At 42.3% G+C, this 16,085-nt stretch overlaps 1 protein-coding gene across 2 annotated transcripts in view; it reads left to right on the top strand.

Annotated features, from left to right (window-relative positions):
* Nucleotides 1-16,085, top strand: part of STARD9 (StAR related lipid transfer domain containing 9) — a 188,806-nt gene that overhangs the window by 117,947 nt on the left and 54,774 nt on the right. For both annotated transcript variants that reach the window (XM_048854798.2, XM_075129679.1), the window contains exons 17-18: nt 12,173-12,224; nt 13,165-13,302. In XM_048854798.2, the coding sequence (XP_048710755.2) occupies nt 12,173-12,224; nt 13,165-13,302 (190 nt within the window). The remainder of the gene's footprint in view (nt 1-12,172; nt 12,225-13,164; nt 13,303-16,085) is intronic.

The following is a 16,085-nucleotide window of genomic DNA, read 5'->3' as shown; positions in this document are numbered from 1 at the left end:
AGCTGCCATTGATTTTTATGATTTCCCATTGAAACCAATGAGAGTTATCTACCTGGCTGCTTTTGAAAATCCCACTAAGCACTTATCTGCATCTTTAGGTGCTTAAATATCTCTAAAAATCTCATTCTTAGGCACATCTGAAAATTTTATCCAGTGTTTTAGACACCTGGTTTTTTTGGCTGCAGCATGCCACTTTAACTGATGCCACAAGCTAGTACTGGCAAACAGTGACATGGCACATCTAGCTTGCCTGCTGTAGACAAAAGGTGGTTTGCAACATGCATTTGTTTCACTGACATTTATCTTTGACAGAAAATGCTGCAAACCCTCCTCCTTCTTTAGAATCCTAACTTTTTTTCTGACAGCAAACATGACTTGGAGATCAGGTCAGCACAATGATCACAACTATTGATTAGGGCAATGCTTTTTTCTTTGTGTGATGTTGTGGAGAATACTGTCTGGGATAATTCATCCTTCGAAAAACCTGTCAGGTTATATGTTAACCTGGTTTTCCAGCACAAACAAAAATGTGTTTGAGGGAACTGTTACCAGCTTTCTTGTCCTTTAATGTTATCTCTGTAGTCTAAATATTTTGCTCTATAACACTAGTTTTATGTCTTCCTCTCTTTGATTTTCAACTAATCTAAAACTGAAATGCAAAATGAATCATGGTAACTGCCATCGTTGTTATGGTAAACAATGATGTACACTTTGAACTAAAAGAAAAGGAGTACTTGTGGCACCTTAGAGACTAACCAATTTATTTGAGCATGAGCTTTCGTGAGCTACAGCTCACTTTGTGAGCTGTAGCTCACGAAAGCTCATGCTCAAATAAATTGGTTAGTCTCTAAGGTGCCACAAGTACTCCTTTTCTTTTTGCGAATACAGACTAACACAGCTGTTACTCTGAAACCTGACACTTTGAACTGTCACTCATTTATTATTACATGATTCTTTTCTTATTACATGTATTAATCCAGTTGTCAAGTCCAGCAACTGTCTCTGAGAGCTCCTGTAAAAGAGTGCTGTATGCTGGGATCCAGTTCAGGAATGGTGTGCCACATCTGTATTAACAATTCCTATGAGCAATGTATTTTTCTTTTTCCTTTTCTAAACTAACTCCTTCCTTGTCTTAAACTAGCCTGTAAGCAACAGGCCTTTTCAAATGGCAAGAACATTTTGTCGAGGCAAGGTGAGTGAGGGAATATCTTTTATTGGACCAACTTCTGCTGGTGAGAGAGACAAGCTTTTGAGCCACACACAGAGCTCTTCTGAAGGCTCTGAAGAAGAGCTATGTGTGGCTCAAAAGCTTGTCTCTCTCACCAGCAGAAGTTGGTCCAATAAAAGATATTCCCTCACACACCTTGTGTCTCTGATATCCTAGGACCAACCGTTACAATTACATCACATAGAACATACTGAGAATGCAATTATGCTGTTCTACTGTGTGTGTTAATTGCCGTGGAGGAAGAATATATTGCTCCACCAGAGCAAAAACCTGCTTTAGTTGCCTATGAAACCTGCTTCAGAAAACAGAAAAGCACTGTTAGTTTAAAATGTGATTTTTACTTAAAAATGGTATAGCTTTTAACTAGGGCTGACAATTAACTGCTGTTAATGCCTACAATAAACACTCAGCACAATTAATGCATTAATTTCTTTAATGCACATTAATCGCAGACCCTTTGGGTGGGAGGGCAGCATGAGCTGCTCCAAAGAACCTGTCTGGTCAAGCACAGGAATACAAGCCGCCACCAGAGGGCCGGAAAAGGAGGCTACAGAAAGTAAGGTAGTTCTCATTCCTGCATTTTTCAAATAAAAACAGGACAGCCAGGGCAGGGGCTCACCAGAGCAGCCCCCTCTCTTGCAGGGCTCACCCAAACTGCCCTCCCCATGCCTGCTGCGGCTGGAGAACAATTAATCGCGACCAATTTTCTTAATTGCTTTACAGCCCTACTTTTAACATCAGTGCTGTAGAAGGCATTGGGTCGCACCTCTGGTGGAGTTCCTGAGGGGTTCAAAATTTGTATTAGGTCAGATTGCAAGTGCTCAAAGCAACGGTAACTTCAATTACTCTGAGGATAGGACAACCCAAAAAGTGTCCAGTACTGGCTAGAAAGGGAGCATGGTCAGGGCAACCAGTGAGTGCTCTGATTCTGCACCTCCCATCAGCTTTGCATTGATGGAGCTGTGATGGAAATTAAAGCTGCACCACGCAGAAATCCTCCAAAGGCAACTGCTTGCACTCCAAAGGGATAAATTATCCATGAGGCACAAAGGGGTGTAATTGGAGCAAGGAGATATAACTTACCCTTTTCTCTGCCAACTTTTTTATAGTTGGCCCATGATTGTAGTTGCAAGACAGTTTAGGTCAGTGTGGTGTTGTTCAAGGAGTCCTGCATTTAATGGCCATGTCCTCCATGCACAGTGTTCTTTGTGGAACAAATTCAGATACCAAAGACCAATTTTTTAAATTACCCTCTATATGTGAGCCTGCAAATACTGAACACGTACATACAAATCGGGTAGTTACGTGGGGTTTTGTATTCAATTTGCAGGTGTAGGTTTAGAGGCCCATTTGAAAATTGGCCTGGGTGATTTGTTTCTTGCAAAGGTGCATCTTTCAAGAGTTCTTGCTATTTGCTTTGACATTTTTCTTATTTGGAAATTGTAGCATTTGGAATTTGTGCTTGTGGATCTTTTCAGTGATTCATTCTCACATTTGGTCTGAAGTGCCTGATTTTCTGGCTGAATGCTTTTATTTGAACTAAATACGTAGGCATAACCCTTCTTTCCATTGTAAAAAAAATAAAATAAAATAAACTTGTAAATTGCATACCTACAACTTTGGTGCTGCAGTCCAAAGGCAGAGTTTTACTACTACTTTGAAGGTGTATTACCAGTGAGGTGAATGCATCTAAATGTCTCCTCCATTGATTGGCATAGAATACATAGATGTTGTAACTGACAAGTAGTCTGTGGAATTATTTTTGTTAGCCATTTCAAAATAAATAATTGAAAGTATTAGTGATGCAGATGTAAATCATAGAATCATAGAATATCAGGATGTCAATGTTAGTAGACATTCATATTGAATTTTGACAACATTAATCTCAACTGTATATAGAAAGTAGTCACTACTACTTAAAGCACGCTTTTTTAAAGCTAGTCCTTCCATATTATAATGTACTGATTTGCCAACAGTAAAGTATTCCATGTGCTACTTTTGTCAAAACCTAAAGTGGTTAACAGATCTCCATTTTAATGGAGAAAAGCTAGTCTGAAGGCTCACCGATAGGACTCATATAAGGCCTCTTATTAAGTTTGTTTCACTTACACTAATATCTTTGTCCCCTCTTTCTTTGCTCCTAGATGCTGCCTTTTCTTTTCTTTGTGCTTTGCCTCTTTTAGGCTCTGGTGTCTGTTACTTCCATCTGAACAACAAGAAGGTAAAATTTAGTGTTCCTTATGTTTTTGTGCAACAGCACTGCACCATCATTTTATACTTTTTTCAGGGAAGGAAAAGGCAGCCAACTTTGAATCATATTGTGCAAGCAGTGTGTTCTCCATTTTTCTCTTCTTGTGTCCTACTTCATATACAGTAGATTTTACAACAGCTTAGCGACATGTTGTTGTTAGCTGTCTTTTGTGAAGAGTATCTTTTTCCTTTTGATTTTAATAGCTCATTAGGGTCTGAAGTTTAAACTGTAGGATCTATTTGTATTGGTGTAAAAAGGATTAGTCCATTTGTGTAGTAAAGTCTTTTGAGAGGTGTGTTTTCAAACCTGAAGTGCAAAAATATTTTCCCTAATACAGTAAAAGCTGTGTTATCCGGCACTTTACCAACCGGAAAGCTCTATAAACTGGCATTTCTGATCTTCATTCAAAGTCCAGTTTATAGTGTGGTTGGCACGGGGCCGGCAGGCTCCCTACCTGGCTCCGCATGACTCCCCAGAAGCGTCAACATGTCCCTGCTGCTCCTAGGTGGAGGAACAGCCATGAGGGGCTCTGAGTGCGGGGGGGGCTCAGGGCAGGGGGTTGAGGCAGTGTTCCCTCTAATTTTTTCCATCCATATGCGGAATGAATTTTGTTATGTGCACCATATCGAGGTATGTGCGGATGTGCGCCACCAGTAGAAACCAAAAACCTAGATATAATATTTTTTAAAAGTTACCATACGGATAATTACTCCAGCCAGGACAGGTTAGGCATTTTAGAACTCACTATTCAAAGAATTAAATTTAAGTGTAAGAGAAATAAAAATTATGAAATGCATAGACCAGTCAAAACACTAAAACAACGCACTTAGAAAGAAGTATCAAGAAGTAACAACAACCACCACCACAACAATACAAATATGTATGGGGAGGTGAGTGTGAAAGACAGGGTGTGCGTGCAATGGAGACACATGCTGCAGGTGCGTGTGTTGCCCCTTGAAGTACACTGACCTCACTTTAAGTAGATCAGTTGCCCTTTTAAGTAGATCAGCAGGTTCAGACATAAGAGCATCTGCCAGCAAGCTCCCTCCATCCTGAGCCCTGTTGTGCCACCCCCTCTCTATAGAGATGGGGTACGGGGGAGGAGATCACCCTGACATCAGCCCCCCTCCCTGCTCTGCACAGCAAGTAGGAGGCTCCTGGGAGCAGCTCCAAGGCAGAGGGCAGGAGCAACACACGGCAGTGGGCGGAAGGACACCTGAACTGCGCGACACTTGATAGCCTGCTTATAGCTTACAGAGAACTTAGGGTTGGGTGGTTGGCACCAGGGGCTGCCCCAGCAGCAGCTGGCACGGCTGCAGAAGTCATGGAGGTCCCGGAAAGTCACGGAATCCGTGACTTCTGAGACAGACTCGCAGCCTTGCTTATAGCTTCTTCTCACAGAAAACAAGCTGACAGGGTCATTACTCAAGTGAGCTCTTCCTTTAATGAAGGAGAGTGAGGAATGAATTTAGAGTCTTTGACCTCCAGTTGTCACGCACAATGATCACTTGCTTTGAAATTAGCACTTTTCTGTTAAAGTTCTTCATTTGCATTCCACACAGCTTCTTTCTTGTTTGATGAGTTATTTAGTTACAGGCATGTACACAATGTAAATTATAATGGGATATAGATAAATGAAAACAATGGAAGTAACATCCCATTAGTTTCCATGAAGTTTAAACACGTAATCATTGTCATTGCCCTTCTCTGGACTTTTCCCAATTCTAATGTATCCTTTTCGAGATGGAGCAACCAGAACTGCACTCACTATTCAAATACCATGGATGTATATTGTGCCATTATGATATTTTGTGTCTTCTTATCTATCCCCTTCCTAATGGTTCTATCATTCTGTTAGCTTTTGTGACTGCTGCTGCACACTGAGTAGATGTTTTCAGAGAACTATCCAGGGTGACTCCAAGATCTCTTTCTTGAGTGGTGACAAGTAATTTAGACCCTATCATTTTATGTGCATAGCTGGAATTATTTTTTCCAATGTGCATTACTCAGCATTTACCAACATTGAATTTCATCTGCCATTTTGTTGTCCAGTCCCCCAGTTTTATGAGGTGCCTTTGTAAATCTCAGCTGTCAGTCTTGGACATTGTATCATCTATAAATTTTTCCACCTTACTGTTCACTCCCTTTTACAGATCATTTATGAATATTTTGAATAGCACGGATCCCTGTACAGATCCTTGGGGGACTTGGCTATCTGCCTCTCTCCACTGTGAAAACTGACCATTTATTCCTATCCTTTGTTTCCTGTCTTTTAACCAGTTACTGATCCATGAGGGGTCCTTCCTTCTTATCCCATGACTGCTTACTTTGGTTAAGAGCCTTTGGTGGGGGACCTTGTCAAAGGTTTTCTGAAAGTCCAAGTACACTATGTCCACTGGATCACCTTTGTCCACATATTTGTTGACCCCCTCAGAGAATTCTAATAGTTTGGTGAGGCATGATTTCCTTTTATAAAAGCCGTGTTGACTCAGTCCCAACATATTGTGTTTATCTAGATATCTGATAATTCTGTTCTTGACTATAGTTTCAACCAGTTTGCCTGGTTAGGCTTACTGCCTGTAATTGCCAGCATCAATTCTGAAGCCCCCTTTTTTTTTTTAAATTGGTACTACATTAGCTATCCTTCAGTCATCTGGTGCAGATGCTGATTTAATTGATAGGTTACATACCGGAATTAGTAGTTCTACAATTTCATATTTGAGTTCCTTCAGAACTCTTGCGAGAATACCGTCTGGTCTTGGTGACTTGCTATTTAGTTTATCATTTTGTTCCACACCCTCCTTTACCAACACCACAGCCTGGAACAGTTCCTGTTATTTGTCACCTAAAAAAAATGGCTCAGGTTTGGGGATTTCTCCCACATCCACTGCAGTGAAGACAGATGCAAAGAATTAATTTAGCTTTTCCACGATGGCTTTGTCTTCCTTGAGTGTTTCTTTAGCACCTCGGTTGTCCAATGCCCCACTTGGACTATTTGGCAGGCTTCCTGCTTCAGATGTACTTAAAATATTTTTTGCTATTAGTTTGGGTCTTTAACTAGTTGCCGTTTGCATTCTTTCTTGGCCTGCCTCATTATGCTTTTACACTTGATTTACCACAGTTTATGTTCCTTTATATTTTCCTCTGTAGGATTTGATTTTTGAAGGATGCCTTTTTGCCTCTAACCACCTCTTCTACTCTGTTTAGCCTGGGAAGGGGGTTCACTCACCACAAATAGTACCTCTTTGTGGCTGCTCTGGGGATCAGCTCTCACCCGGTCTGGTGCTTTCTTCCATCAGTTACTCAAGCTGTGACCTCTCTCACTCACTCACTCACAGCCCTCCAGTCAGATCACTGTATAGTCCTCCCATTCTGGGTAGCCAAGTCTCTCTAGACCAGCTGTCTGGTTGGCACCTCTCACACTCCTGTACCACTTTCCGGTGGCTGTTAAGGGAACTCAGGCATGCCCTCTACACTGGGTTCCAGCCCACGAACCCTGTAACAAACACTCAGGGTCTGCCCCGTCCTACCCCTTGCTGCTGTTTCCCTGGACTTCTTCCTACCTTGCCCTCTCAGGCTTCCTTTCCCTATAACTCTTCTTGGGTTAACCCTTCTTCTTGGGCTTATTCTCCCTTGGGTTCTCTGCTCTCCTCCCTGCTCCCAGGGAGTTACTGCAGCCTCTCTCTAGCAGCCTCTTTCTGCCCTGAGCTACTTGGCTTTATACAAACCCTGCCTGTTCCTGTCCAGGTGAGCTTCATCCTTTAATTAGTTGTCATAGCTCCCTGGCTGCTCCTCAAACTGCAGCCTAGGTGGATAATTAGTCCAATTAGCCAACTTAACCCCTTCAGTGGCTGGTGTGGAATGAACACCCCATAACATAGCCATAGTGGCATTTTTTGGTCCTATTACTGTTTTTTTAAATTTGCGGTATACTTTTAGTTTGAGCCTTTATTATGGTGTTTTTAAATAGTTTCCATGCAGTTTGCAGGCATTTCACCCTTGCTACTCTTCCTTTTAATTTCCATTTAACTAGCTTCCTCATTTTTGTGTAGTTCCCTTTTTTGAAGTTAAATGCTATTATGGTGAGTTTATTTGGCATTTTTACCCATACAAGGATGTTAAATTTAATTGCTTGGTAATAGCGACCATAATGTAATCAGCTGTATTCACCTCTTGGACCAGGTCCTTTGCTTCACTTAGGACTAAATTAAGAGTTGCCTCTTCCCTTGTGGGTTCTGGGACAAGCTGCTCCAAGAAGCAGTCATTTATAGTGTCTAGAAATGTTGTTTCTGCAGCCCTTTCTGAGGTCAATATGAGAATCGTTGAAATCCACTATGATTATTGTGTTTTTTGCCTTTGTAGCCTGTCCAATATCACTGAGTGGGGGGAGAGAAAACCTTTTGTAGTGATAAACACCCATTTTTTCATGGTCTGTATGTATAAAAACATCTTCTGTATTTTCCACAGTATGCATCCGATGAAGTGAGCTGTAGCTCACGAAAGTTTATGCTCAAATAAATTGGTTAGTCTCTAAGGTGCCACAAGTACACCTTTTCTTTTTTCATAAGCACTGTCACCATACTGGTCAGGCGATTGGTAGAATATTCCTACTGCTGTATTCTTCAAGCATGGAATTTCTGTCCATAGAGATTCTGTGGTACAGTTTGATTCATTTAAGATTTTTACTTTATTTGATTCTATGCTTTCTTTCACATATAGTGTGTCACCCCCACCAGCGCAACCTACTCTGTCATTCCTGTGTATTTTGTACCCTTGTATTACCGTGTCCAGCTGATTATCCTCATTTCCCCAGGTTTCTGTGATTCCTATTATATCAATATCCTCATTTAATACCAGGCATTCTAGTTCACCCATCTTAGTATTAGACTTTTAGCATTTTTGTATAAGCTCTTTTACTGCTCACTAGCTCCTATCTGTACATTAACAACTTCTTTCCTATCATCTTTACTAGGATATACAGTTCTCCCTTTAGTAAACTCATCCTTAAGGGACATCTCTGCCTGGCTGGCTTTCCGCTGTCTCTTAGTTTTTAAAAAATCCTCTACAACTTTGTAATTGTACACGCCAGCAATCTGGTTTCATTTTGGTTTAAGTGGAGCCTGTCCTTCCTGTATGTGCTCTTTCTTTTCCAGAAGGTTCTCTAGTTCCTAATAAACCTAAAACAGTCTTCCTTATACCATCGGTTTATCCACACACTGAGACCCTGCAGTTCTGCCAGTCTTTCAGGCCTGGTGCACAGAACTGGAAGCTTTTCAGAGAATGGTACCATGGAGGTCCTGGACTTTAGTGTCTTAATTGGCAGCCTACATTTGGCCTCCATAACCTCTCTACTACCTTTGCCTATATCATTGGTACCCACATGCACCACAACCACTGGCTCCTCCCCAGCACTGCAGATGTCTTGTGAGAGCCACAGCCTTTGCACCCAGCAGGCAATTTACCATGTGGTTCTCCTGATCATCACAAACCCAGCTATCAACATTTCTAATAATCAAATCCTCTGTTACTATTACTTTGCTCTTCCTAGTAACTGGGGTTCTCTCCCCCTGGAGGGGATCTCCTCAGTAAAAGAGGAAAACATGACATCATCTGGAAGGAGGATCCCAAATACTGAATAGTTTTTTTGTCTCTGCTCCAGCTTGATGTTCTCCTTCCTCGAGACTTTCATCCTTCTGAACAGCACAGGGGCTGTCAGACTGAGTGTGGAACTGCTCTGTTGTGTCCCTGAAAGTCTTCTCTGCATAACTGTCTGTCTCCCTTAGCTCCTGCATTTCAGCTACTCTGGCTTCAAGAGCCCAAACTCTCTCTCTGATGGCCATGAGCTGCTTCCACCATATGCACACATACACCACCTGCCCCTGAGGCAGGTAATCTCACATGCTGCATTCAGTGTAATAAACTGGATAGTTCCCACTCTGCGGCTGAATTTCTGCCTGCACTATTTTTACCCTTGCATCTTTTTTTTAAGTTGGTTATTTTTGATTGGTGGGGAGGGGTTGGTTTATTGGCCTAAGTTTAGAGTGTGTTTGTTAGGTGTATTGGGTTCTCTCCCCTTCATTCCCCTTTTCTTTTCTAGGGGGATTTTCTGACATTCTTCCAATACAGTGGTTCCCAAACTTTAACAGCCCACGAACCCCTTTCACTAAATTGTGAAATCTCATGAACACCTTCCTAAAAAGGAATATTTCCAGGGATTTAAGTTTAAATTTCCTCCGCACTCTGTGGGGCTCCTGCTGCTGGACCCCATTGACCGCTCTGGTCAACTGAGCTCCACTGAGCGTGGGCTGCAGGTCCCGCTGACCACCGGGGCTCGGGCTGCCAGCCTCAACTGCCCGGCCCCGCTCTCCCTGGGGCTCGGGCTGCCAGCCCCGCGTGGAGCGCTGGGGTTCGGGCTGCCGCCTGCCCCGCTCACGGGGGCAGGGCTCGGGCTGCCAGCCCCAACTGCCCGGCCCCACTCTCCCTGGGGCTTGGGCTGTCAGCCCTGCGTGGAGCGCTGGGGTTCGGGCAGCCAGCTCCCCTGCTGATGGGGGCAGGGCTTGGGCTGCCAGCCCCAACTGCTCGGCCCCGCTCTCCCTGGGGCTTGGGCTGTCTGACCTGCAACCAGGTCCTGTCTGCTGCCTCCAATGTCTGGGGTCCTTTGGCCTCCATTAGTGAAATTTTTCTGGGGAACCCCCTGTAACGTTCTGCCAACCTCCAGGGGTTCATGAGCCCCAGTCTGGGAACCACTGTTCTAATAGCTCGGTTATAATCCCTCGGTCTCCTCCCCCTGCTGCTGAACTCTCACTGTAGCCAAACTCTCCTTACCTTGGTAGCTTACTTTCTCTTGTGTGGTCTCATTTTGTTGCGGGACTTTCTCTGCTTGAGAGCTGGACCGCGAAGGAATGCCTCTCTCAACTCCCTCGCAAAACTACTGTTCACTACTCCTCTTCACTAGTGCCTTTGATCGCTTAGGAGGTTGCTTTTTAAACCCCTTTTCTCCCTGAGGAGAGAGCCTTCAACCTCTCAACAGAGGCCTTTGTGTATGAGCTTCACCCCCTCTCAGCCACCCAAGCAGAAGGTTGTGCTGGGTTGTCAGTTTGGAGTTGTTACCCAACCCATGTGTACAGGGACTCCAAGCTAGGGTTGTCACCTCAGAGATATAAAAACTCGGGCAACCAGGATGATCCTGAGCCTATAAAATTGGACAGCCGGCAGTATGTACTGAGCTCCCTTACAGATTTCCTGGGACAGCTACCGCAAAAAAGGGAAGTTCCTAGAAAAACTGGACAGATGGCAACCCTACCCCAGCTCCCTGGGGTGAGAGTGACAATCATCCCTCCTCGTCAGATGCTGAGAAACTAGAAGACATGCTCATGATTATACGTCATTCATTATTACCCTCTAAGTAACCTTGTCATCTTATTATAAACCTCTTCCTTCCTTTTTCTGCCCTGATGGATTGTTGCACTCTCATATTGCTTCTCGTTTAGAATTAAATTGTATGCTATTTGGGGCGAGGACCATATTTTCATTTGTTCTGGTTGGACCACAGAAAACTTCAGATACTGTACAAATAATAATTTTTATATAATCTAAACCACTGATTATCAAGATGTGGTTGTGTTGTAACATATTCTTTAAAATAAACTTGTTAAGAGAGTGTGTGTATACAAATCAGCTTACTGAACTATTGAAACATATGCTAGAAATAAATAGATATTGTGTCTTGTCAGAACTAAGAAATGTCCTGACTTTGTTTTCCTAAGGAATAAAAAAAGGAACATAATGGACAGGATATGAGTCCACTGCCTTTATTGCTAGTTTACATATTCAGAATATTGATTTGTGACCTTATGTTTTATTGACATTTCCTTTGTCAAAATATAATAAATATTAGCTCGCTTCCATAACTGCCCCAAAATTTATTTTTTTGAACTGGATGGCCCTGAGAATTTTTTTATGTAACACTTTGTTCTTTTCTCAAAATTGTGAGTGTATGTAATATTTGTTCATATATATATATATATGGGGACACCTAAACTTTAATAATGAACAAAAATATTAGAACTCATTCATCCATAGAAAATTTACATACACCAATTACTCTCTGATTGTAGTGAGTTTACTGCATCCATACTTCAAGAGTTGGGATTATGTTCTTGTCTGTCTGTCTGTAAACTGCTGCTCCTTGAAGATTCTGGGCTATGTTTTCAAAATTGGCTTCTCATTTTGTGCACACAGCTATTTGTGCATACAGTTATCATAATTACTCACTCAGATTGGATCATTGGGCATCTGAGTACCCTGTCTGAAAGACTCAGATACCAGTGTGTGTGTTTAAATACAGTAATTGTGCTTGAGAGCAGCCATGCAAGCAAAACATCTAACTCAAGCAACTTAAATTATCCAGCTGGTTGCAGCATCTGCAGAGCTGCAGCTCTGTAACAACAGAGCTTCGAAGCACTAAGTGTGATTTGTAGCAATTACAAAACTGAGGGCAGTTGAAGGTTAAGACTCCATACACATTACAGCTAATAGCTACAGTCTGCTCTAATCAACCCAGGCAGGGATAACTTGTCTGAAATATTTACCAAGATACTGTGGCAGAATTCATGAGAACTTTTATGCATTTTTCATTTTCAATAGATTACTTTTAATTTACCTAATTTACAATAGTTATTTCCCTCTTTTAGGAAGGAACAACCAAAATTGGAAGATGTGATTCAGACCAGGAGCAGGATATTGGTAAGAGACTGAGATTACATAGGATTTTATATAGCGTTCTGACAACCCAGGTGCTTTTGCTTGTCTAGCATAACGTTCTAATAGTCATTTTTCTTTACCAGCTGTCTCCATGTGAGAAGTTGAGAAGAGAATAACTGCTTGTAGGTTTGCTATATAATAAAGTGTTAGAGTTAATTTTTGCTGTTATTTATTGGGTCAAGAAACACCATGAAAGTAATTGAGAATCTACTTAAGTTTTTCCCAAGTAGGGTAAATTTACATTAGGGATAGAAAATTATTGTGGTTCAAAGCCCAGAACTTGCTGTATTCATTCCTGTATCAGTGCCTCCCCCACCCTCAAATGAAAAGCGGTAAAGAAAAAAACTAGCAAACTGGCTTTCCTGTGGTTCAATATATTTCTTTCCAGCTATGTTGGGTCATGGATGTTCGATCTTAAAGTTACTTAGTTTTAATCTGGTCCCCCTGCTTCTTGTCTGATGTGATTTTTAGCAGCAACAATTTCAAGTACCAAAGCTAGTAGAAACTGACATTTAATACTGAAATTGGAAACAGCTTGGAATCCCAGCTTTGATTAAATCATCACGCTCTAGCTCTAGTAGTTAGTGAAATATCAGCTATTAAAATAATGTCACAGTTAAAATAGAAAATATAGCATGATTACAGGTCCTGATAGCTTACAACTTGCTAGGGATAGACACGTTTTGGAAGAACAGTTCAAATACTTTCAGACCAGTAAACTTTTCCAAAAACTGGTCCTGAACTAGTAATCCGAGAGGAGACATTTAGGTTCCCATATGGTGCCATAGGATTGTTCTTTGACCATACTACTGTGTAGTTAGTATATTTACCTGCACTGGAAGCTTTTGTTCTAAAGCAAAGGTGGAAAAGAGTGTAAAATAAACCTAAAATGATCAAATAAAAAGGACCTACAATTTTGTAGTTCTGCAGGGTGAATGGATTGAGAGGAACCATTGTATCATAGACAACAAGTGTGGGATTGTGACGCTGCGGCCAGTCCAGGGAGCATATTGTACTGTAAATGGACAGGAAGTCACTAGTGCTTGTCGTCTGTCACAAGGTGAGTCTTGCAGTTCCTTTTTATGGTGTTGATGCTAATGATACAGATACCAGCAGGTGAATACAGTAAAATACTGAGAGTAAATGCTGTAAATCTATTGTTCAGCAGTCCTTCACTTCCTTAGGATGGAACAATACGATCCAATAACCCTCTGAGTTCAGAAACTAGGATCTACTGAAGTCATACACGTCTACTAAATGGATGGGCATACGTCTTATGTTAAAATGAAACTGTTATGGTAATATTGAGATTAATTTTAACTGCAGTAATTCTTAGTTCTCTGAAAACGGAAGGCTTATTCAGGATTGCTCCTGACCAGTAAGGTAATAGGTTAGGTAGAACCCCTCTAACATGTCCACTGCAAATGGCATAAGGGCATGGCTTTCTGTGGACTGTACTAGAATGGTTGACCTTGGACTTCATTTCTCATTGGAATCAGATTTTTGTCAAAATTGTAGATGTTGAGGTACAGAATACAGGGGAGTGTCTCTGAATTCAAAGTTAGGGTTAGAGATTAAGGCAGGATTTACAAAAGCACCTAACAAACTCTATTGATGTCAGTGGAATAGGCCCTTATTGTGGTTTCAAAAGCAAACACTGGGAAACCTGGTGAAGTGAAGAAACAGACTGACTAGAGCCAGAAGGGTACCAAAAAGTCACCTACTACAAGACAGGCCCAACAAAGAAAGTAACAGAATGCCATTAGCCATCACCTACAGCCCCCAACTAAAACCTCTCCAGTGCATCATCAAGGATCTACAACCTATCCTGAAGGACGACCCCTCACTCTCACAGACCTTGGGAGACAGGCCAGTCCTCGCTTACAGACAGCCCCTCAACCTGAAGCAAATACTCACCAGCAACTACCCAGCACACAACAAAAACACCAGCCCAGGGACCAAACGCTGCTACAAACCCCGGTGCCAACTCTGTTCACATATCTATTCAAGGGACACCATCATAGGACCTAACCACATCAGCCACACCATCCGGGGCTCGTTCACCTGCACATCTACCAATGTGATATATGCCAGCAATGCCCCTCTGCCATATACATTGGCCAACCCGGACAGTCTCTATGCAAAAGAATAAATGGACACAAATCTGACATCGGGAATCATAACATTCAAAAACCAGTAGGAGAACATTAAATCTCTCTGGTCACTCAATAACAGACCTCAAAGTGGCAATTCTTCAACAAAAAAAACTTCAAAAACAGACTCCAACGTGAAGCTATAGAACTGGAATTAATTTGCAAACTAGATACCATCAGATTAGGCCTGAATAAAGACTGGGAGTGGTTGGGTCATTACAAAATCGAAACTTAATTTCCCCAATACTAATTTCTCCCTACTGTTACTACACCTTCTTGTCAACTTTCTCTAATGGGCCACTCTCTTACCACTTCAAAAGTTATTTCTCTTCCCTTGGTTTCCTGCTGTTAATTGATTTATCTTGTTAGACTGACCTAACACTTGGTAAAGCAACCCACATCCTTTCATGTATTTGTACCTGCTCTTGTATCGTTTACTTCATATATCTGGGAAACAAGCAGGGAGAACTGGAAGTCCTGGCACAGTCAAGGAATTATGATATGATTGGAATAACAGAGACTTGGTGGGATAATTCATGTGACTTCAGTACTGTCATGGATGGATATAAACTGTTCAGGAAGGACAGGCAGGGCAGAAAAGGTGGGGGAGTAGCACTGTATGTAAGAGAGCAGTATGACTGCTCAGAGCTCAAGTATGAAACTGCAGAAAAACAGGAGAGTCCCTGGATTAAGTTTAGAAGTGTGAGCAACAAGGGTGATGTCGTGGTGGAAGTCTGCTATAGACCGCCGGACTAGGGGGATGAGGTGGACGAGGCTTTCTTCCGGCAACGAACGGAAGTTACTAGATCGCAGGCCCTGGTTCTCATGGGAGACTTCAATCACCCTGATATCTGCTGGGAGAGCAATGCAGCGGTGCACAAACGATCCAGGAAGTTTTTGAAAAGTGTAGGGAACAATTTCCTGGTGCAAGTGCTGGAGGAATCAACTAGAGGCAGAGCTCTTCTTGACCTGCTGCTCACAAACCAGGAAGAATTAGATGGGGAAGCTAAAGTGGATGGGAACCTGGGAGGCAGTGACCATGAGATGGTCAAGTTCAGGATCCTGACACAAGGAAGAAAGGAGAGCAGCAGAATACGGACCCTAAACTTCAGAAAAGCAGACTTTGACTCCCTCAGGGAACTGATGGGCAGGATCCCCTGAGAGAATAACATGAGGGGGAAAGGAGTCCAGGAGAGCTGGCTGTATTTTAAAGAATCCTTATTGAGGTTACAGGGACAAGCCATCCTGATGTGTAGAAAGAATAGTGAATATGGCAGGCGACCAGCTTGGCTTAACCGTGAAATCCTTGCTGATCTTAAACACAAAAAAGAAGCTTACAAGAAGTGGAAGACTGGACAAATGACCAGGGAGGAGTATAAAAATATTGCTCGGGCATGCAGGAGTGAAATGAGGAAGGCCAAATCACACCTGGAGTTGCAGCTAGCAAGAGATGTTAAGAGTAACAAGAAGGATTTCTTCAGGTATGTTAGCAACAAGAAGAAAGTCAAGGAAAGTGTGGGTCCCTTACTGAATGAGGAAGACAACCTAGTGACAGAGGATGTGGAAAAAGCTAATGTACTCAATGCTTTTTTTGCCTCTGTCTTCACGAACAAGGTCAGCTCCCAGACTACTGCACTGGGCAGCACAGCATGGGGAGGAGATGACCAGCCCTCTGTGGAGAAAGAAGTGG

The sequence above is a fragment of the Caretta caretta genome, chromosome 6 (genome assembly GCF_965140235.1).
Source record: "Caretta caretta isolate rCarCar2 chromosome 6, rCarCar1.hap1, whole genome shotgun sequence".
Lineage (NCBI taxonomy): Eukaryota > Metazoa > Chordata > Testudines > Cheloniidae > Caretta > Caretta caretta.
Note: the sequence above shows the minus strand (reverse complement) of the source record. Positions and strands in the feature narration are given on the sequence as shown.